The 22,193-nt window shown below is 34.1% G+C and overlaps 1 protein-coding gene across 1 annotated transcript in view; it reads left to right on the top strand.

Moving 5' to 3' along the window:
- LOC128207937 (transmembrane protein 87A-like) overlaps positions 1-18,044 on the top strand; it is a 41,760-nt gene extending 23,716 nt beyond the window's left edge. Inside the window, exons 10-19 of the mRNA XM_052911148.1 lie at positions 31-196; positions 1,125-1,218; positions 4,253-4,334; positions 6,411-6,515; positions 12,106-12,161; positions 12,563-12,666; positions 13,846-13,922; positions 14,331-14,389; positions 14,689-14,741; positions 15,161-18,044. Of these exons, the coding sequence (XP_052767108.1) occupies positions 31-196; positions 1,125-1,218; positions 4,253-4,334; positions 6,411-6,515; positions 12,106-12,161; positions 12,563-12,666; positions 13,846-13,922; positions 14,331-14,389; positions 14,689-14,741; positions 15,161-15,227 (863 nt within the window). The 3' untranslated portion in view covers positions 15,228-18,044. The remainder of the gene's footprint in view (positions 1-30; positions 197-1,124; positions 1,219-4,252; positions 4,335-6,410; positions 6,516-12,105; positions 12,162-12,562; positions 12,667-13,845; positions 13,923-14,330; positions 14,390-14,688; positions 14,742-15,160) is intronic.
- The last annotated feature ends 4,149 nt before the right edge of the window (positions 18,045-22,193 follow it).

The raw sequence follows: 22,193 nt of genomic DNA, 5'->3' as shown, positions 1-22,193 counted from the left end.
TTAAGTTTCTTTGACATTGTGTTACCACAGGAATGCTGGAGAAAGCCGTCTTTTACACAGATTTCCAGAGTATTGCCAACACAGGAAATCCCGTGTCAAAGAGCACGATAGTGGTTGCTGAGGTTGTCTCGTGTTTAAAACGTGCCTTAGCCAGAATGCTTATCATCATCGTTAGCGTGGGATTTGGGACTGTCAAGTGAGCCTCCTTTTTCTAGTATTCATTACATCCATGAAAAAAGTGCTATATGTACATCAACATAGTCAATATTTGCCTTTGTATGTATTTGATTCTTGAACTTTTTTTGTTCTATTTTTAGTGATGATAATATAGTAGAAATTAGTTGCCCCTTGAATGTTTGAGGTGAAGAAAAATAGTTGGTAATGTTACCTCCTTGTCTCTCACAGAACTGATTCAACAACTTAATATACATGTCTTGAAAACAGACAATTTTGGGGCAAGTGTCTGGAAACCAGTGAATTAAGACTGCTGACAAAAGATCAGATCAGTGTTTTACATATTCACCTTTAAAAAATAATATTTTATGCCACAAAACTACTTTTTCTTTAAGCGTAAGGTGCACTTTTAGCCATAAAACATTCAATTTCACACATTACTATAACAACTGCAATCTGATCTTTTGTCAGCAATTATAAATCACTGGTTTGCAGACATTTACACAAAAATTAGTTCATTCCAAGACAAACAATTAAAAAGTTGTCAAACGGTTCATCGTGAGAGTGCAGCTTTAAATTTTTTTACTATCAATGCTTTATGTACATGTGCATTAATTCATTTTGACACGCATCCTGAGAGCTATACTCCATGTTTAACCTGAGGACCGATTATATCTAAATATCTGCATCCTGGGCATGTGTTGTTTTTAATTGATAAATTAATTAAAGGTAATGCTTTGGAATCTGAGATATGTTCTGAGTAAAACATCATTATGAAATATGGTATTCCAAAGCAATACACTCGAGCAGATTTGAAAATAACTCCATATCAGTTCCGATCTATTTGTTAGATTATGAATTTCTGCTTGTAATTTCAATTATATATTAATCCAGAATAAAGAATTTCTGAGGTTATTTTTTCACAATCTGTGCTTGTTTTTTTTTTTTAGACCGAGACTTGGACCCACCTTCCATAAGGTTCTGTTTGTGGGCGGCCTTTACTTCATTCTGGGCTCCATCGAAGGCTGCATGCGGGCACTAAAGGTATGAATTCAGTTCAGATTGGAGTAATCAAGCATTTTGAAAGTTGCTTGCCCAATTTTTTTTTTGCTTTGCTGAATGTGCAAATTTTGGGGCAATTGTAAAATGTCTTGTTAGATATTTTTTTAATAGCCAAACCATAAAAGACAAAGAAAACAAACTAAGCTAGCAGTGTTGGTTTAGGTTATGGCTTTGTGTGTAGCTTGTTTTTGGACTTTGTTAACTGTTTGAATACATAGATATAATGTGTTCTTGTTTTTGACAGCTTGCAATCAAATAGCAGTTGTTGAATGGAAGTTATTCTAAATTAAAGGGACTAGACACCAGACATTCCCCAAATAGGCAAATACAGTGTTTTCCTGAAAAAGAGCCTAGAATTTTTGATACGAGCTAGTATAAAACCAATAATACATCACTTTACATGATTATTAGAATATTTTGTCACTGTCTCAGCTCGTTTAAAAATAGTACATGGTTACCCAGATTATAGTTTGTATATTTAGTATGTGAAAGTCACGTGATTAGGATAAGTACATATACCAATGTTTTTTTTAAGTTAACTGGTACTGACATGGAAGACAAACACAGTGAATTGTGTATTTGAAAAATTACTCTAAAACAGCGAAAGATACATGTGTGCTAAGATATGTGATACAGTAGTAAGTGAGTGTACACATGATATCAATTTTATGTAAATCTTTGGCAATTTTTTCTTTTTTTCTTGCAAGTGTATCATCTGCTGTCTGGTCCCTTTAAAAATTAAATGCAAATCTGCAGAATACTGATTGATGAGGCCTTGGTGTATAAATGAATTGCTTAGAGAATATGATTATTAATGGTAAAAACAAAACAGAAACTGATAGACTATTGGTATGAACAATATTGACATTGATGAAGCATTTCAGTGATTCAACTGAATAGTATGCGTTTAATTTCAAAAATAAGGCTATCTTTAAAATCATTTGTTTGCAGTGACTGGACAGACACCAAATTAGCATTAACAAATTGTATTAGCAAGAACAAAACAGAAATTTGCTGTTTGAGTTGGTCTATTTTTTCTGATTTAAAGAAAATAATTGAAGTATTGTCATAGTTCTGGTGTTGTTTTTATTGTCATTATACTTGGCATTGTGCAGAACCTTAAACCTTGACCATATCTCAGATGCATATTCCAATGAAACGTGGTTAACATGTAACCAAACACAATACACACTGATTTAAAGGCCCATAACTCTTGCTTCAATTTTTGTCCAGTTATGCTTTTTTTTCATACAAAAAGAAAAATATGAGTGTTGGCGTTGGAACTCATGGGGCTTTTGTTACTTTAAGTGATCACTTTGTTACCTAAAGAACTAATTTCCTACGTACTAACCTTCCCAATGTTCACTTGGAAGGGGGAAAGAAATTCTGAATCAGGCCACTAGAAACACAATGAAACTTACACAATTGTCTTAATTGATATGTGAGGTCAAGGAGTTAATATATCATAGCATACAGATGAGTTTGCACATTCTTGTCAATCTGTGGTTTATACATCATTTAGAATATTTTGATACATAAATAATAGCTTAATCACGCATTTTGTTGCGTTTTCAACCTTATATATCTTTCAACTTAGATGCTTTCAAGTTTCATTGTTTTTTGTCCCTGAATACATAAGTTTCTTCTTGGAAAAGGAGATAATAATCCACTGTAATGATTAATCAGTAATGGATCCAAAAATAAAACATAAACAGATATATTATTAAAAAGAAAACCAGTGTTTTTTTATGTTACATTTTAGGAAAGGGGGCGGGGTCTCTCTGATTGGAAAAATGCGTCAACTCCAATTTTGCCTTGAAATGATAAAAAATGCTGTTACAAAACAAAGAGGAAAGATAAAGGAATGAGGAATACACAAACTCTTCCATACATAAATGCTTTGGGGTCCACTTATTTGAAAAAAAGTATCAGTTTTAGAAATTGGAATGGAGCTGCAATTTGGCACCAACTTGTTAAAAAAAATCTCACTGAAATCATGGTCTAGCTATACCAGCAAGTTAATATTGCAAGCTTAAATATTTTAAATTTAAATTAAATTTATTTAAAGTTTGTTTTTGGAAGTGTAATGTCCAGGTTTGAGCAGTCATAGGTTTGGAAAAAAAGAGAATGTAAACTATCAGTTTGGAAATATTGTTTGCTTTTGAATGCTATACTGGAAAACAGCTCAGTTTTGTATTCAGTGGCCTTTTTTATGAAATTGATTAATACTTTGGTTTAGTCAAAGTTAGCAAAATTGTGATTGGCCAATATTGATTCAATTTTAAATATTAAAGGGACTATAGACCAGATTAGCACCAAAAAAGTGTTTTTTTCTGTAACGAATCTCAGGACAATTTTTTAATAAAATGTTTTACTCTTTGATATCATAATTGTAAAAAAAAATACCAAAATGTAAAAAAAATCAAGTCACAGACCGGGTTCAAATCTGTGTCGCAAAAATTGAATTCCAGTGTTTTATCCACTGTGCTATGAAGGCTTACTCTAAATAGTTAGAATAATTAAGCTATATACCTAACTTGGTAATATCACGTGATAACATTAGTTAGCCAATCACGCATAATGAATGAATTCTACTACATATACATACCTAGTAATCTTACAAAAAAAACTGCGAAAAATAAATTAATTGTAAAATACATGTATGTGGTACTTCAGCTAGTTAGTTTTAATGCATTGTACACATCAATACCAAGTTTATGTCAGTTTTTGACAACTTTCTTTTTTTTCGCTATTTCATCATACGGTGTATAGCCCCTTTAACCAATCAAATCATTGAAATGTGCAAACTAGCCAAAAAATAACCTTTGGACAATGTGTCTAAATGTTTATACAACTGGCTGCTGATTCAAAGTAATTTAATCAAGAAGAGGAAAGAACGTAGCAGAGTTAAAAAAATATGTCATAAAATGTTTACATGCATGTTCTACACATCTACAGTGCAAAATGCCATGGCAGTGAATGAATATTTGAATAGCTGTGGATTTGTTTTTTCCAGGCGAAGGCAGACCAGTCAAATGATCAGATGCTAGCGGCCGTGCCCCTTGCTGTACTAGATGCGTCGATTTGCTGGTGGATATCCTTTATTAAAAACATTTCATGGATTTGGTACTTTTTGTCATCTTTTTTAAGATGATGATTTTGAAAAATTCACCAAAAAATCTACCCTAAAGCGATAATTAATAGTAAGTTTGACCATGCCACTTGGACAAAAACCTGGGACCTGACATAGTATCTCCTGTGGTCATACTCATTTTCGTTTTGTTTTTTTATGGTTCAGAAGTGAAATAAAAGAAAAAAGAACCTACCTCCCCAACCCTAAAAATGTGAGTTGGGTATGCTTTCATCGAAAAATAATGGGTTTTATCAGAGTAAACTGGCGAAAAATGGTTAGGCTGGCGGTTGTATGGTCTTAGATAATAGTGTGTCATCTGGGGTCAAAAACAGGATATCTGGGAGTTATATTTTAGAAAAAGCTGATGTATTTATAAAATGTTCATTTTTCCTCATACAAATGGCATAGCCTCTGTTGATCTCCATGAAATTTGATCAGGTTATTTGTATGAACATATCTCTGGTAAGTATAAATATAGGTCTTTTTGGTTAATGAACTCGGTCACTAGGCTAAAACAAATCTTAGGTTTGCAAAATTGCATCGTCAAATAAAACATCAGGCTTTAATGCGGCAATGCCACATTGGGATCTTGTTAATTATGGTCTTATGCCAAGATTTATTTTTAATACAGCTTTTAAATTATTTAAAGCTTTAAAAAAACTGGATCTTCAGATATATTATGTTACTTAATTGTTGAAAAACCTGAAGAGCCATTACTGTAGAATAAATGCAAATGTTTCCCATTTCCATTAAACTATATTATTTATGTCTCCATTATGAATTTCTTTTAAAAGTTATGTAATAAGCCATCACTCAAAATCTGTTGTTTTTCGATCGTTTTTCCATAATCTGGTAATATATTTTCTTATATTTGTGCAAGTTTTGAACAGGATAATTATTTTATTGCTATTTAATGATAGATAATATTATTTTTGCTAGTTTGGACTATCAGCATTATAGCTATGATAATCATGATGATCTTCATATGTGTCGAAGGTTCCGGAATATAATCATCATACATAATATTTTGCTATTGGTTTTGTGTTAATTAGTTGATACGTTATAATTATTCAATGACTTAATTTTTATAATTTATTATCAATAGGCCCGTTGCTATTCATCTGAGCTAATTTGTCATTGAGGCATTAAATTACGCTATCTATAAACTAATGCTAAGTAGTATTCATACAGACTTGTGTATAAATTTACTGATATTTATGGCAGTTTTTGGCCTTGAACCACATTTTTTATAATAAATTTTACGTAGTTAATGCAAGTTATCAAAATGCTTGTCTGTTTTTTATGAAATGAGGTCTCCGTTTTGTGATTATCTTGGGTGTTGTCGTCATCAGTTTCATTTAAAAACTTGAAACATAGGCCTCAATTCACAACCTGTTCAAGATGTCCAAATGTTACTAGATACATGTGTTGCTTAGGACAATTTGCACATATACAGAAAGGCCTGTAACCCTGACTTGAATATGTGTTGAAGTGATTGCCCCTTTCTAAAATAAAACTGCAAAGGAAGTTTTGTTTACACGCAATGATTCTCTTTTTGTACTTATACCAGTTGTTTATAATTATTATTGAAATTTGTTTCATTGTGTTTCAACACATTTATCAAACATTTGTTTATTAAAAAGGTCATTATTTTTTTTTATTATTTTGTCAAATCCCAATGTTTTACCATATTGTAAACATATTTAATTGTGATTAATTGCCACTTATGAAATGAAGATCTGTATTTTAACTTTCCATAAGTGACAAATACTTGGAAGAGAAACACTTCAATATTTTAGTTAGTCATGCACATTGACACTTGTACAAGAATAGATAAACAGTTATTCCCTTATCCTAGAGTGAGTTATATCCCTTTTTTCAAAAGGCTAACATTAAAACATGCAAAAATATATGCATATTTAGAGTACATTGTCAAGTACGCTTTTAAATATATATCACTTACTTTTAATAGCCAACAAAAAATATAAATGCAGAAATTGAAATGAATACAAAATTTGTTTCCTTGACTGATCCCAGATATTCTCTAGCTTAATCCAGACCACACGACAGCTTAGATTGAGAAGAAATATCGTCAAGCTCAACTTGTACAGGCATTTTTTCAACACGCTCTTGTTTACAGTATTAGGTAAGTGTTTTTTTTCAACCGGTTTGTTGCTTTGTCAGTTCAAAGGTCATGATAATGTCATAGCCATGGTCTCACTTTTCTTGGAAACGTCATGTTATCACCTTATCTTTTTCCTTATTTATTCTGTTGTATTGAGATGACTTCATCGATGATGCACTGAAGAAAATTGTGGATTATCAAAATCAGACTCGCTTCATTTAAAATGATTATTAATTATAATATAAACAAGTCAGCATTCAACTGCGGCAAGCGTATTATTAGTTTAATAGAACGATCGGTGCACAGTCCTTTCTCGATACCATTTTCAGACAATTTGGCATTTTCCAAAATCGATATATTGCAATTTGAAATCATTTTGGAGGTTGCTAGTTTTAATTGTCCTTCTATAAATATTTCCAAAATAATTCCATGGAGTATGAAAGCATATCACATGGCCTCACTTCTAAATCCTGAAACATCAAAATGTTTTCAGTAGCAACATTTTCAGTATTTAATCTTGGTAATTTGATCACACATTTTTTTTACAAAATGCAGAAGTTACAATTTTTGTAGTTAAAATTTCTGAAGGTTGGCATTTTTGCTTCTCTGTGAGATGTCCAATTATTGCTCAACATTTCATTCACATGATGCAACACCATTTTCTCATAAGACTATTTACTCTGCATTTTGCCGATAAATGTGACTCGCTGTTTTAGTGATGTAAAAATTCTGAAATAGAAAAAATGCAGCTTCGGCATTTTAAAGTGAGGCCATTGATATAATGTTAACACCAGGTCTTTAATTTTAGTTGACATTAATGTTTTGAGGGTTAACATTACATGCTATCACCCACCATGGGATCTGATATTTATTTTATTATACTGCACAAGTATTTTGTTAAACATCAAGAATGAAGCCAATGTCAATGTTACGTCTGTTAAATGCATCCACTCAACGCAGATTTTCGACTGTATTTTATAAGTGCAAATTGCACCCAGGCGCTTAAGATGAAATCTATTTTTGGACAGCACACGAGGGTCGTTTTTAAAATTATCACATGAGACATTACTGGATAACTGATAATGACTATAAGTTATTTCATAAAGGCAAAGTCATATGAGGCATGATAATATTCATATCTGTTGCTTGTCATCAATTTGTATGAACTAAAAATAACGTTGTACAACCGATAAAACTCAATTTTCAATCTGCTTTTCATAATTATGTCTCCCCCTCTCTGGGGGAGACATATTTTTTTTGCCCTGTCCGGTAGTCCGTCAGTCCGTCAGTCCGTACGTCACACTTCGTTTCCGATCGATAACTGGAAAACCGCATGACCTAGGATCACCAAACTTGGTAGGGAGGTTGGTCGTGATGTGTAGAGGATCCCTATTGTTTTTGGGGTCACTAGGTCAAAGGTCAAGGTCGCGGCGACCCCCAATATAAAAAACATTTCTGCTCAAAATCTTGAGAACGGTTTGACCTAGGTTCACCAAACTTGGTAGGGAGGTTGGTCATGAGGTGTAGAAGATCCCTATTGTTTTTGGGGTCACTAGGTCAAAGGTCAAGGTCGCGGCGACCCCCAATGTAAAAAACATTTCCGCTCAATATCTTGAGAACGGTTTGACCTAGGTTCACCAAACTTGGTAGGGAGGTTGGTCATGAGGTGTAGAAGATCCCTATTGTTTTTGGGGTCACTAGGTCAAAGGTCAAGGTCGCGGCGACCCCCAATGTAAAAAACATTTCCGCTCAATATCTTGAGAATGGTTTGACCTAGGTTCACCAAACTTGGTAGGGAGGTTGATCATGAGGTTTAGAAAACTCCTATATTTTGGGGGGTCACAAGGTCAAAGGTCAACGTCGCTGTGACCTCTAATGTAAAAAAATATTTCCGTGCAATATCAGGAGAATGCTTTGTTCGTTTCCGATCGATAACTGGAAAACCGCATGACCTAGGATCACCAAACTTGGTAGGGAGGTTGGTCGTGAGGTGTAGAGGATCCCTATTGTTTTTGGGGTCACTAGGTCAAAGGTCAAGGTCGCGGCGACCCCCAATATAAAAAACATTTCTGCTCAAAATCTTGAGAACGGTTTGACCTAGGTTCACCAAACTTGGTAGGGAGGTTGGTCGTGAGGTGTAGAGGATCCCTATTGTTTTTGGGGTCACTAGGTCAAAGGTCAAGGTCGCGGCGACACCCAATATAAAAAAACATTTCTGCTCAAAATCTTGAGAACTGTTTGACCTAGGTTCACCAAACTTGGTAGGGAGGTTGGTCATGAGGTGTAGAAGATCCCTATTGTTTTTGGGGTCACTAGGTCAAAGGTCAAGGTCGCGGCGACCCCCAATGTAAAAAACATTTCCGCTCAATATCTTGAGAACGGTTTGACCTAGGTTCACCAAACTTGGTAGGGAGGAAGTACAAATTTCATGTCCATCATTGATTATTTCTCACCTACGACAATCTCTAGTTGTTTATTGTTGCTGTTGTCTTAAATTTTATGCAGAGGATGAAATATAATTTGAGTGCGTCTTACACAGTCGACTCTAGTTAACAATGCGAACAACGATCAGTCAAATGAAATATCTGTTGATTTTTTTTTTTTTTAATTAAAATAGATTGAGTTGAACTAGCAGCCTTTAGGTGGTAAATTCTGCATTAAACCACTGTGCTAAGTTATGCCAAACTGGCTGAACCTATTATATCATAACACTTTTTACATTTTCCATTTATGTCTAATTCAGATATTTTAATTCAACTTTAAACTATCTAAAATTATCTACTAAAATACATTTGATTCTTCATTTCTTTATATGAAATATGACAAAAAGGTTTGAATTTTGAAATAAGTTTACCGAAAGCGTCCATTTTCTTGTCCCATCCATAGACACTGGTTTTCTCTCAGTTTTAACCAGTTTACATGACTTGGTGAGGTGGTAAAGTACAGGGTTCGAATTTAGACTCGCATACTCGCAAAATGCGAGCGACATTTGCAAATTGTGAGTGACTTTTATTCAAGCTCGCAAAATTCTGCGAGTGGCTTTTTCTAGACCACAAAATGTTAAAAGGACAGTAGAATAAATATGAACTTAATTCCGCTGCGTAGTCGAGTGTAAACACCCTATAAGTGGCATGTTTACACTACCAGTATAAAAAAGACAGTACGGAGTCACGCTCTAGTAAGTTTTCAAAAATAGAACAAATACGGAAAAGGCCGAGTTTTATCTCGAATCTTTCCGAGGCGTGCATAATACAAAGTGAATACAAATGACGTAATCACCTAGCTTAATTATTGGCTAAATTTAGCGCGTTCGCGCACTATATTGGTAAACCCCATCAACCTTTGATATATTTCCGCCGAACTGCCAAAGTGAATAGACTTCGTCGATCGATATATTTCATGGAGAGCATCCTCGCTAATTTAATTTTACTGTTTCTTTCATTTATTTTTAATTTATAATTTTATTGCTTTGAAGACTTAATGAAATCTGTACCGTGCTTGCCGAATGGGTATTACCCGATGGCGAGGGTAAATATACAAAGTGAACAATGTCAAATTATTGGACAGCTTTGTAATCAAAAAGCGTCTCGCATCTGATGAGTCTTTCCGTACTCCCCAAAAAGAAAAAGCCATCAACAAGTTCTAGTAGTTGAGTTACTCAAGATTGATACGTTTTAATATTCATAATTTGTCTTAGGTGTAAATTTCTACTTAAATTAGACAATATTACAAGGGAATAAAGCAAATAATAAAATTGCAAGTTGATTTTTATTTTTGCGAGTTGCCTCAAAAAGCACTCGCAACATTTTGCGAGTGCTCCTCAAAGTTAAATTCGAACCCTGAAGTATAAAATATCTAATCACTTTTCCATTACTGAACTAGTGAAAACCAACGATTGAAATATAGTGAATGCACATACTGTGTTATTATTTACCTGCGACTGTTTCAATAAATAGCACAATACAAGAATCTCACAATAGTCCTGCAAGTTTGCAAGTGAATTTTTGTTGGGTTTCCAGCGATTAAAATCTGCCCAAGCCCGCCCAGGCAAAGCATGCCCGGGCTTGTTTAAAACTCTGGATATTGTCATATGTTTACGTCTTCTGGCTTGTGGGTTAGGATCTCATTACTGAAATGAAAAAATAGTACTCGAGCTGGTTCAAGGAAATCTGAATTTTGATGACTGAGTAATGCCAAAAAAAGAATCGTTTTTGTCAGAAACTCACACACTGGGTTTAACAACATGGGCATGACTCGTTAACATGAAATGATGATATAAAGTTAAATACAACAAAAGGGCATTGGCACCCAGTGGTATTCAATATTCAACTTAAGTTGATCTTATGGTCATACATCATTGACTTCATTCACTCTATTGGTCAGTTATTAATAACAAGTAATCTGATTAGCTACATCGTTCTTAGATCCAGACCAATATTGAAAACCAGTCCAGGCAGCTTTTTGTTATCTTTAATATCAATAATTATAACACAAGTCCAAATTTAAAATTAAAGCATTTATTCTGTTTTGTTGCTCAAAGTTTGTATGACCATGTCGAAGAAACTGTACTGGCTCCAATTTCTCGAAACTTAAGTCTCTTATAACAGTATTAAGCTAAGCTCACTATTTTTTGTTTTTCAATAATTTGCATATTTAATTCTTTAAGAATGCTGATAGGAATTATCTTCATGATAATCACAATAAACCGTTTTTTGTTTATCAACATTCAATTTAAACATGTATTTTGACTAATTGAAATAAGCTTCTTAAGCCTGTTATAAGCATAAGAAGTTCGAGAAATTGGGGCCTGAAGCTGTTGACTCCTATAAATGTTGAATAACATACGAATATCATACTTGGATGTATCTTAATTAATGAATTGAATGAGGCAAAAATTAAATATAATTTATTTGTTGTTTTGAAATTATAATTATTAATTTTGCTGTTTAATCATAGACAATTAGACGATTGATTCATCATATCTATATCAAGGCGTACAAATAATAGATTGTTTCAAACTTAATCTTTCCCAGGAATCTGCATACATCGAGATATTATCTGCCTTTTTTTTAGCTTGTCTGATTTTCAAAGAAAAATATGAAGTGTTGTGATGGCCTTGATGTGGTAGGTGTAGTCTTTTAGCTTGCAAGAATCTGCCTTTTCCATAACTCTAAACCATTGTAGATATTCACATGAAATCTGGTACACAGTTGTTGTTAGCGGCAGTGTGTGCTTCTGTAGCAAGAACAATAAACATGTAGCTTTAATCAATAATTTTTGTGTTATGCCCCTTTTTTACGAAAACGCCAAAACAGACCAGCGTTGGCAACCACTTGAGGTTCTCTTAAAAGGAACTGTTACGGTTGTTGTAACAATTTTTGCAATTTTACCAACTTTCAATCACTTCTCATCAGGACTGAGCCATTGTCAAATAATAACAGTCGGGATTGGAGGTTTCTGACAGGGGGGAGAAGAAATGAGAATCTTTGATCAATACTGGCCCTGGCCTCATCAAACAGTTTATAAATGTGTACAAGATGTGAAAGTTTATAAACTTTCATTGATAAAATTTGATGTTTTTGTTTACATTTGTATTTTTGTATTTTTCCAGCTGCCATAGTTTTCATGTTGTGGTCCATATTCCAAATTAGAATGAAATCCTGCATTGTAAGTATTGTTGGTTTAAACAATGATATAACAATTATTATTTGTCAGCAGTGACCGTCAAAATGTGTGTATAGAGATGCTCCCTAGAGTATCTTATAATATTAGTAAAAGTTTTACATTAAAAAGCAACTATGCAACATATAATATAAGATGCAAGTTTTAATTTGAGTTGCATTACATTGATTGTTATTTTATTGATAACAAAAATGCATTATCTATCTGTGAATATATGGAGTGAGCGACTGTCTTATGAATGCGTCTAAACCATTTATTTATCCTAGGCTGTGTTTGTCTAGATGCTGCAATTGGTTTTCTATTCAATAAGATCATTTTGCAGGCTGTTAATTTTTCTTCCTATACTGTTTAGAATCTGATGCCTAGGAATATTTTCCTGTTTTCAGAAATTCAACGAGTTGTGGGTTGATGAAGCCTTCTGGCACCTGCTATTTTCTGTAATACTCGGCATCATCATGTTTCTGTGGAGGCCATCGTCAAACAACCAGAGGTAGGGATGGCAAATGAAATTGTTCTGAAGCCTTGTGAGAGGGCCTTTAAATGTAATGATTATATATAACTGCTTTTCGACTAACTTGTGGAAAAATAAAATTTGAGATAATACCTACAAGTCCAACTGGGACAAGAAACTTGTAACAAATAAAGCTGTGCCATAGCTAGATTGTTGCAAGTATTTTCTTCAATTTTAGGCAATGTGTTTTTCAAAAAATAAATAAATGGGGTATTGTTATAGCCTAGGTGTTGTTGTCGTCATTATTAACTGAAACTTTTGGACACATTTTGCAAGAGACAATATGAACATGAACAGGAAGGCCAATAACTCTGGCTTTCATGATTGTTGAGTTACTCCCCTTGTTTGAATTAAAAGAACACAGTAATGTGCTCTGCTGTTGAGAAATATTTTGTTATAAGACTTGTCAACCCTTGCACAGCAATGTTGAAAGAATAATTGTAGGAGATCCCAGCATGAGGCCTTTAACATACAAACAGCCATGTGGGTCTAACAAGCAGACTAGCTGTAGCTCTTACAAACCAATGAAACCATTAAAATAATCTCTAATAAAAATTGATTTATATTACTATGTTTGTCCATTAAATTCTGCAACCTCTGATGAGAATATAAGTATCTATCATGTGTTTCCGGTACGGATAGAAAATCCAATCCGAGGGCACGTACGTAAGCTGGTAACGAGGCTTGCCGAGTTACCGGCCACGCAGCGTGCCCGAGGGTCGGATTTTTCGATCCGGACCGGAAAAACATGATTGATATTTTTTTTTGCATATCTAAATTTATCAATTTGTGGAAAAATGACGAAGAAAACGAACTTTTGTACAATTGCACCAAAAAGCGCGTGCGACGTTGTTTACTGACGTCATAGAGCGCAGTAATTTTAAATAACTAAAAATAGCATTTTTTACGATTATTAAATTTTCAATTTTAATTAAAAGTCTTGCTAACATATATATTTGATTGCGCTTTATTGAAATGGCATAATGTATTTTTCATAAACCATACAATAAATGAAATAAGGAGTGGCGCATTGTTGCGTGTTACTCATCTTACATGGGGTATGTAAGATGGGTTTTTCCAGCACTGGCCACATGACCGGAAACACATGTCCGGTATGCAAGAAAACTATTTTCTAACCTCACCTAATGTTGGTATCAGGTATGCCTTTTCTCCGCTGATTGACGCCTCTGACGATGAAGACGAGGAGGAAACTAACTTCAACAGTGACGCCTTTGGTATGTTAACCTCGCTAACTTAAAAGTTGTTTGGGAATCTCTCTTTGTACATGTAGGCCACACTCACATAAAGGCCTTTGTCGTGATTTTATACATCATTTTATTACCACTGTATTTAAAAATATTTGTTTAAAAATCATACGAACACTAATGCAAGTTGTGGCGTAGGTCACAAATTGTACATGTTCCCTCGTTATTAGCAAGACACTAATGATATTGATATGAAATCTGGAACACTTGTTATTAAAACACAAATAAATTAATAAAAGATATGAATATGTACCAAAAGCACTATCACTCTTGCTAAAATAGAAGTCAATGTGAAAAAAACCCACTGGAATGACTATTACAGAATTTATTGTTTGTCTTTTCCATCAAGAACAATCCAATTTAACTTCTTTCTTACAGATGTGAAAACAAGAAAAAAGCAGGCAAATGGCTCACCAAAAACAAAACAGACCACCATAGTAAGTTTTTTAGAACATATACAACATGATTAAATAAACTTGGAATTTCTTGAAAGAGTAAAAGAATTTCTTGAAAGAGTAAAAAGATGTTCTTAAAATTAAAGTTGAACTGTTTCCTGTATTTTGCATTCTTTTTGGAGAGGAAATGCGGAAATATTACAATATTTGAATAAAACATTAAAAAAAATCTGAGCATACTCCAATAATAAGAGTTTTATATATAATTAAGCTGAAAAAGTTAATCAAACTATTTCTAACATAGTTTCCTATAATTTATTGTTTGCCTTCATATATTCCAGGAGGACGATTTGAAGTGGGTAGAGGAAAACATTCCATCAACAATTTCCGACAAGTAGGCTGCATTCCTTGATATATTTTAGCAATGGGCTGTGAACTGTTTATAATAATAAAAATAGTACTCTTTTCAAAATCTGCAAACTTAAAACATTTTTGTGATAAGTATATGTTTTAAATACATGGCACTATACCTATTGCTATTGCATAAACATAATACTTAAAGTTACTAACATATGTTAGACCTGTGCAGCCACCTGTATAAAACTTTGATAAGTTGTCCACAGGTTATTTGTTTGCTAGTTGACTCATTTAAGCGATTTGATTGGTTATTAGTTATTATAGGATGAATATTGACCAATCAAAATTGGTTTTATACAATTGGCTGCTGGCTGCTGATACAGTGTCATATATTTGGAATGTTTTTCAAGGCTGACATAGTCTATGTATTTTATGTTTTACAAATGCTGTTTTCAGGGCCCACACCTTGATAGATGACTCAGACGAGGAAGTTGACAAATATGAAGTTTCCAAAATGCAATAACCTATTGATGTGGAATCTGTATTGACATCAAATATTTGTCCTAAGAGTGTTTTTATCTGTGATTTATACATGCGTATGTCCATAAACACATTATGTATGCCCATATACATACGTTATGCTGTGTAAACATGTATGCCTGTATCCAAATACGTGCCTGTGGACATGTGTACCTGTTTACATATGTATGCCAACGCCCATACATAAGCCTGTCTACATTACATATCCTATGTGCAGACATATAAGGCTGTGTACATATTGATGACCTCACTTCCATATTTAAGAGCTACAAAATGCCATGTTTTCAGAAGAAAATTTATTAGTATTTAATCTTGGGTTTTTGATCAGATGCATTTTTTTTTACAAAATGTTTAAATTACAATTTTTGTAGTAACAATTTCTGAATGTTCGGCAATAACACCATTTTCTCATTGGACTATTTACTCTGCATTTTGCAGTAAGATGTTGCTTGCCTTTTTGATTTTATTGATGTAAATATTCTGAAACAGAAAAAATGCAGCTTTGGCATTTTGAATTGAGGTCATTGATTTGAAAATGATTGTGTGTATACATATGTCTGTGTATATGTCTGTACAGATATACATCGGTGAAAATTGGTATGACTGTGTACACATGTATGTCCGTGCATACAAATCTCCATTTCATGAAAATTATTGCTGGATTCTGTTACATAGAGAGACAGTGACTTGTGCTCATTATAAAGGAAATTGTGTGTAATTATTCTGGACATTAATGACAATTCGCTTTGTCTTCAGTTTTTGTTGCTTTCAAGGTTGTGTAACAAGGCTTTGTAAATCACTGAAGGCTTATCTATTTGTGTTTTATCTGTTCCTAATCCAATTCTTGTAATCTGACAAAAAAACAACCTCTACTCTGTTATAGAACAAAGAAGTTAAAAATGTGTTGGCTTTCAATTTTGTTAACTTACTGAGGTATTACCTTTTACTTATGTTTGAGGTATTTCATTGATTGCATGATTTGCATCTCTTGTTTGATTGTTTTAAAAGATGGGCTGATATGTATACATGTATAAATGGGACCTTTGCAAGTTGAAGGGGCTGATATGTATACATGTATAAATGGGGCTTTGCAAGATGAGGGGGCTGATATGTATACATGTATAAATGGGGCTTTGCAAGTTGAAGGGGCTGATATGTATACATGTATAAATGGGACTTTGCAAGTTGAAGGGGCTGATATGTATACATGTATAAATTGGGCTTTGCAAGTTGAAGGGGCTGATATGTATACATGTATAAATGGGGCTTTGCAAGTTGAAGGGGCTGATATGTATACATGTATAAATGGGATCTTTGCAAGTTGAAGGGGCTGATATGTAAACATGTATAAATGGGACTTTGCAAGTTGAAGGGGCTGATATGCATACATGTATAAATGGGGCTTTGCAAGTTAAGGGGGCTGATATGTATACATGTATAAATGGGATCTTTGCAAGTTGAGGGGGCTGATATGTATACATGAATAAATGGGACCTTTGCATATTGAGGGGGCTGATATGTATATAGATAGGACCTTCCCAAGTTGAGTGGGCATGGGCTGATATGTATACATGAATAAATGGGACCTTTGCATATTGAGGGGGCTGATATGTATATAAAATCCGACCTTGTTGAGATAATTGTAATTCATTAATTTCATAAAAGCTGTTAGTGATTGTTTTCTTTTATTCATTATTTCATAGCCCCTTGTGATTTTTTTATGTACCATTATCTTATTTAAAGATGTTTGCTTTTCTGTTTAATACTTGAAACTACTGTTCGATGTCACCATCATTTTTTGTTTTTGTTTATTGTATGTAATTTTTGCAACAAAAAATAAATGCTTTGTTAGATATTTATATGTATATTGTCATTATGTATATATCTCACGGGAATTTAATTTCATTATGTAGTTATTTAAGCTTTAAAATTGTGGTATTTGAAAAAATAATCATTACCATGTTTAAAAATTTGCTCGTGGAAACATGTTGTTATTCAAATGATATTTTGTTTACTTCCTAACTTGTTGAGAGCGTTATATTTTTTTTTGGCCAACGAATTATCTCCTATTTTCGAATGGTTAACATAGAATGGGCGTTACCATGGGGATTAACTACAACACGATTCATTTACACACACGCTATTTATTGAACATTTTCTTCGACACAAGGTACAAAACGTCACTTGCAACCCGGATGATTAAATCGAAATACCGCAGGTTGTGGTTCCGTAACTGTTACCCAGCACTGAAATAACCTCATGTCAAACATGAAGATAAACAGCATGGCATTGAAAGTAAGATCATAATCCTCACATGTTTAATGAATAGTTTGGCTCATACTCGTAGTTTTGTAAACGTAGTTTATGCTATTTTTTTCTCTTTCACTCGCGTATTATGTTATTAAAGTTATGTTATTTATTCACTTTTATTTGTTTTTGCTTGAACCAGATATGGTACTATTCACTGCCTAATTAAATAGAATAATCACACAATGAATATACTATTTATCTGGGGGGATGTTAAGTTGTTCCTGGAAGGATTTAAACAAGACTATGTTGTTTTACTTTTAACCGTGAAGGGAAAAAAGACTTAACAGTAAGAATAACTGAATTCTATTATCGTTGAACCAGTTTTTGTCGCTAGTGTTCATGAGAATTGTGCTTCATGGATTTGAAGGTGAACTTTGCATATGCTGGTTATATGAGTGTAAATTTACTATGTATGCATAATCATACCTTTATACTACATTTGGTTTCATGTTCATGATAAAAAAAATGGAAATAAATGCAATAAAAAATATTTTGTGTTGTGTAATAATGTATTTTTAGCTCGACTATTCAAAGAATAAGGAGAGCTATATTACTCACCCTGGCGTCGGCGGCGGCCTCACACCTTGGTTAAGGTTTTGCATGTAAGCACCTTAAAGTCATTATCTCAGTGAATACATCACTTATTGCATTGCAACTTTGGATATGTATTCCCAACTATCCAAGCTACTAAATTAATGAAACACTTATTTGAATATAATGCAAATAATTGGCCTTTATTATTTGACTTAGAAATTCTGGTTAAGGTTTTGCATGTAAGCACACATAGGTTAATATCTCAGCAACTGTTTGAGGTATTGCATTGAGACTTGATACAATGGTACTCAACCATCCAACCAACTTAATAAACCAAGTTAGATAACTTTAGTTTGCATTTAATGCAAAATAATTGCCCTTTATTATTCAACTTAGAAATTCTGGTTAAGGTTTTGCATGTAAATACATTGTCAATAACTCAGCAAATATATCATGTATTGCATTGAAACTTTGGATATGTATTCCCAACTATCTAACCTACTAAATTAATGAAGTTAGATAATACTTTTTGGAATATAATGCAAATAATTGGCCTTTATTATTTGACTTAGAAATTCTGGTTAAGGTTTTGCATGTAAGCATACATAGGTTAATATTTCAGCAACTACTTGATGTATTGCATTGAGACTTTATACAATGTTACTCGACCACCCAACCTTCTTAATCAATCAAGTAAGATAACTCTATCTTGCATATAATATAAATTTTGTCCCTTTATTATTTAACTTAGAAATTCTGGTCAAGGATTTGCATGTAAGCACATATAGGTTAATATCTCACCAACTACTTGATTTATTGAATTGAGACTTAATTCAGTGATCCATGCATGTTTCGCCAAAACTTTTCAATCCTTACACTGAAAAGCGGCGGAAAAGTCGAGCGCTCTGTCTCTGTAACAGCTCTTGTTGAAAAAAGTACCGCCAATAGATTTGGATATTCCTCTGGGCACTTAAATACTTTTTTTTACCAACCAGCTATGCCATCTGCCATCAGACAATATCTCGAATTTCTCGAAAACCGCAATGCAGACAAACATTTTTGTGAAAAATTGCCTAATTCAGGATTGGAATAGTATTGGCTTTGTACAGTGCAGACCCCTATAGGCACTGTGCGTACTCTTAGTCAAACACTTTAAAGGTGCACTCTTACAGATTAAAAGTTTTGACACATTTTTATTTTATTTTTGTCTTAGAACGAGCCAGCTTTTGTGTTAATGCATGGAAACCAGTGATATATGACTGCTGACAAAAATAAGATCGTAGGTTTTCGTATAATTTATATATGTTAAAAGATGACGTTTTCTGCATTTTTTTTAAAGCGTGAGTAACGCTATTAGCCATAAAACAACAGTTTTTCAATGGAATTATGAAAATCTGCGATCTGATCTTTTGTCAGCAGATCTTATATCACTGGTTGTTAGATATTTACACAAAAATTCGCGTATTCCAAGACAAAAAAATAAAAATAGAAGTTGTAAAACGGTCAATCTGTGAGAGGACAGCTTTAAAAGTATGGTCCATTCATGAGCGTTCACCCTGACTTGATAATGTACTTTTCATGAGCTAAATAAAACAAACTAATCCCATTAAAGGCAATCCCTGGAATAAATATCAACCTCGAGACAAGAATTACTAAAGCTACAAAAACATTTAAACAAATTCCGTCCTGATATGGGTGATTATACTACAATGAATGTATACATCGTCCGTCTGTGTTTCGTAGAGTATTAATAAGGCCAAAAATTTTTTAAAAAAATATGTTTAGAGTAACCTTCCCAAAATTTCTAGGTAGGGTAGGTAGGGATTTTTTTTTTCAAAATCTGTCGTAAGTTCAGAGTGTTTTCTTGCACATGGCAGTCTTTCCTACATTACTGTCATTGCCTGACTTTGTTTTATCATATAAACAATAATTCTGATTAAAATCTGCATTTATCCGCCCTTCGTAACTCTCTATTCGCTAACGAATATTTTTTTTTGCTCAGAAACGGAAAAAATAGTTAGGGTCGGCGCATATTTATAGGTAGGGTCGGGTTACCCGAAACGGACATATTTTTTTTTAGGCCTAACATGTAAATGGAAAACTTATTATGTAATAAGCCAAAAACATTGTCTCTGAGACATAATGTTTCATATAGTCTGTTTAAAGATACTCTCTCAAAGATTGACCGATTTGACATCTTTTTTGTCTTGGAATGAGGCATTTTTTTCGCCAATGTCTGGAAAACAGTGATATAAGACTGCTGACAAAAGATAAGATTTTTTTTTTCTAAATTTACATTTGGAAATTGATCTTTTATGGCTAAAGTGTTACCTATGTCTAAATAAAATTGAAATTTTCATCAGTTTTTCAAACAAATGAGATCTGTTATATTGTTCTATCTTATATGACCTAATTGAAGGCCGGTTCTGAGACACAAAAAAAAGAATAAATAATGTAAATTTGTAGATTGCAATGTTTAATGGTACTTTCCAAAATTTAACAACACAAAACTGTGGTTCCGATTGTTTATTAAGAGTCAAAAGAAATTACCACCGCAATTACAATGGCCCTAAGTTGTGATGGTCAAGAGTCTTGACCCAAAGCTTGTCAGTATTTACAGTTATATGCACATATAATGATTTGCTGATAATTAGCTCTAGCTGTGTTTCAGCAGGTCCCTGGTACATATGCGTAGGACTGATTACTCACCCTTTGTTAATAAAAAGGCTAGGCCTTATAAACAATACTTATGACCCTACTTACAAAATAGGCGACGACCCTACCTTTTTATGCACCAGTCAATTGTAACCACGCTACCCCCACCCACCCCCAGGTCCGGGGAATAACGGGGACTTTGACTTACGGTCCAGCCAAGCCCGGGCAATATCCCGGCCCTGAGGGAACTAACTGCTGGTACCCCCCCCCCCGCCAAATGCCACCGCACCCCAGGGACCCTAAGTTAGGTCCATCCCCCGCCATATTTGGTGCGAAGACAAAACCACCACATTCAACCGGCAATGCGGGGCCACCTGGAAGGTAAAAACATGGCCCATTTCCACGTTTGTGCCCGGTATACTCATGGACCTTGGGGGGGCCGTGGTTGCAATTGACTGGTGCATTATAATCCGTTGGTACAAGAAGGTGCGTTTTAATATGTAGTTTAAAACCTTATACATTATTCAGAAAATAACATTATAGCCATTCCCCAATAGTGGCAATAACGTTCTTACATAAAACCTTTTAAAAAAAGAAAGAAAAAATCCTTACCCTACTTGTTTTTGAAATGGATGTAACCCTAACCATTTTTTTCTGTGTTGGCCCTACCTCGAATTTCTCACAATGTTTCTATGTCACTTGGACAGGTTGAGTTTAATTACAGCTTTGTTCGTTCGTACATAATACCTTCGCTAAATTTATTCAATACATGGTATTGGGCAAGTTCATTCTTTACACTGCAGGATGTCACTGTACTGTGTAATGGTGCATAGTGTGGCAGATTGGAATGTGGAATCTTTTCAGAGCTTATGTTCATTAATGTGAATAAAATGTGAATAATGTATGTAATACTAGTAGAAATAAATAGTGCCAGGAAGCTAAAGCCAACGCTTGTTTGTTGTTATGATTTCGGTTAGGGGCGTAGCTAGCCCTCTATTCATGTGGATTCATAGTTGTGCTAGGGGGGTTCAGGGGCATGCCCCCTCAGAAACTTTTGAAAACCATGCATGGTTCATTTTGGGCGTTCTGAGGTACTTTATTTAGTACTGGAAAACTGACAGTTTTAGGATCATGTAGTCAACTACGCATACTGCAACTTTGGTTGATTTTTTATTTGTTTGTCAGAATCATGTGGATTCAGCCGCGTACTCGCGTATAGGCAGCTACGCGCCTGTCGGTGGCATCGGCCGAGTGTTTAACGTATCAGACTCTGAAACAGAGTGTCCCGGATTTTATCCCCACTCGTAGCTTTGTCGATGATAGTAGTTTTAAACTTTTCACAACGCTTGTAAGGGAAGTGACATTTACTTACACTCATTCACTCTTGTTGGCACGATGTTACGCGAAAGTCTGGTCTTGTGTTGTGAGGGTACCGGAGAAAACCCACTTA

This window comes from Mya arenaria, chromosome 11, assembly GCF_026914265.1.
Source record: "Mya arenaria isolate MELC-2E11 chromosome 11, ASM2691426v1".
NCBI classification, from domain to species: domain Eukaryota; kingdom Metazoa; phylum Mollusca; class Bivalvia; order Myida; family Myidae; genus Mya; species Mya arenaria.
This window is presented reverse-complemented; position numbering and strand designations above follow the sequence as displayed.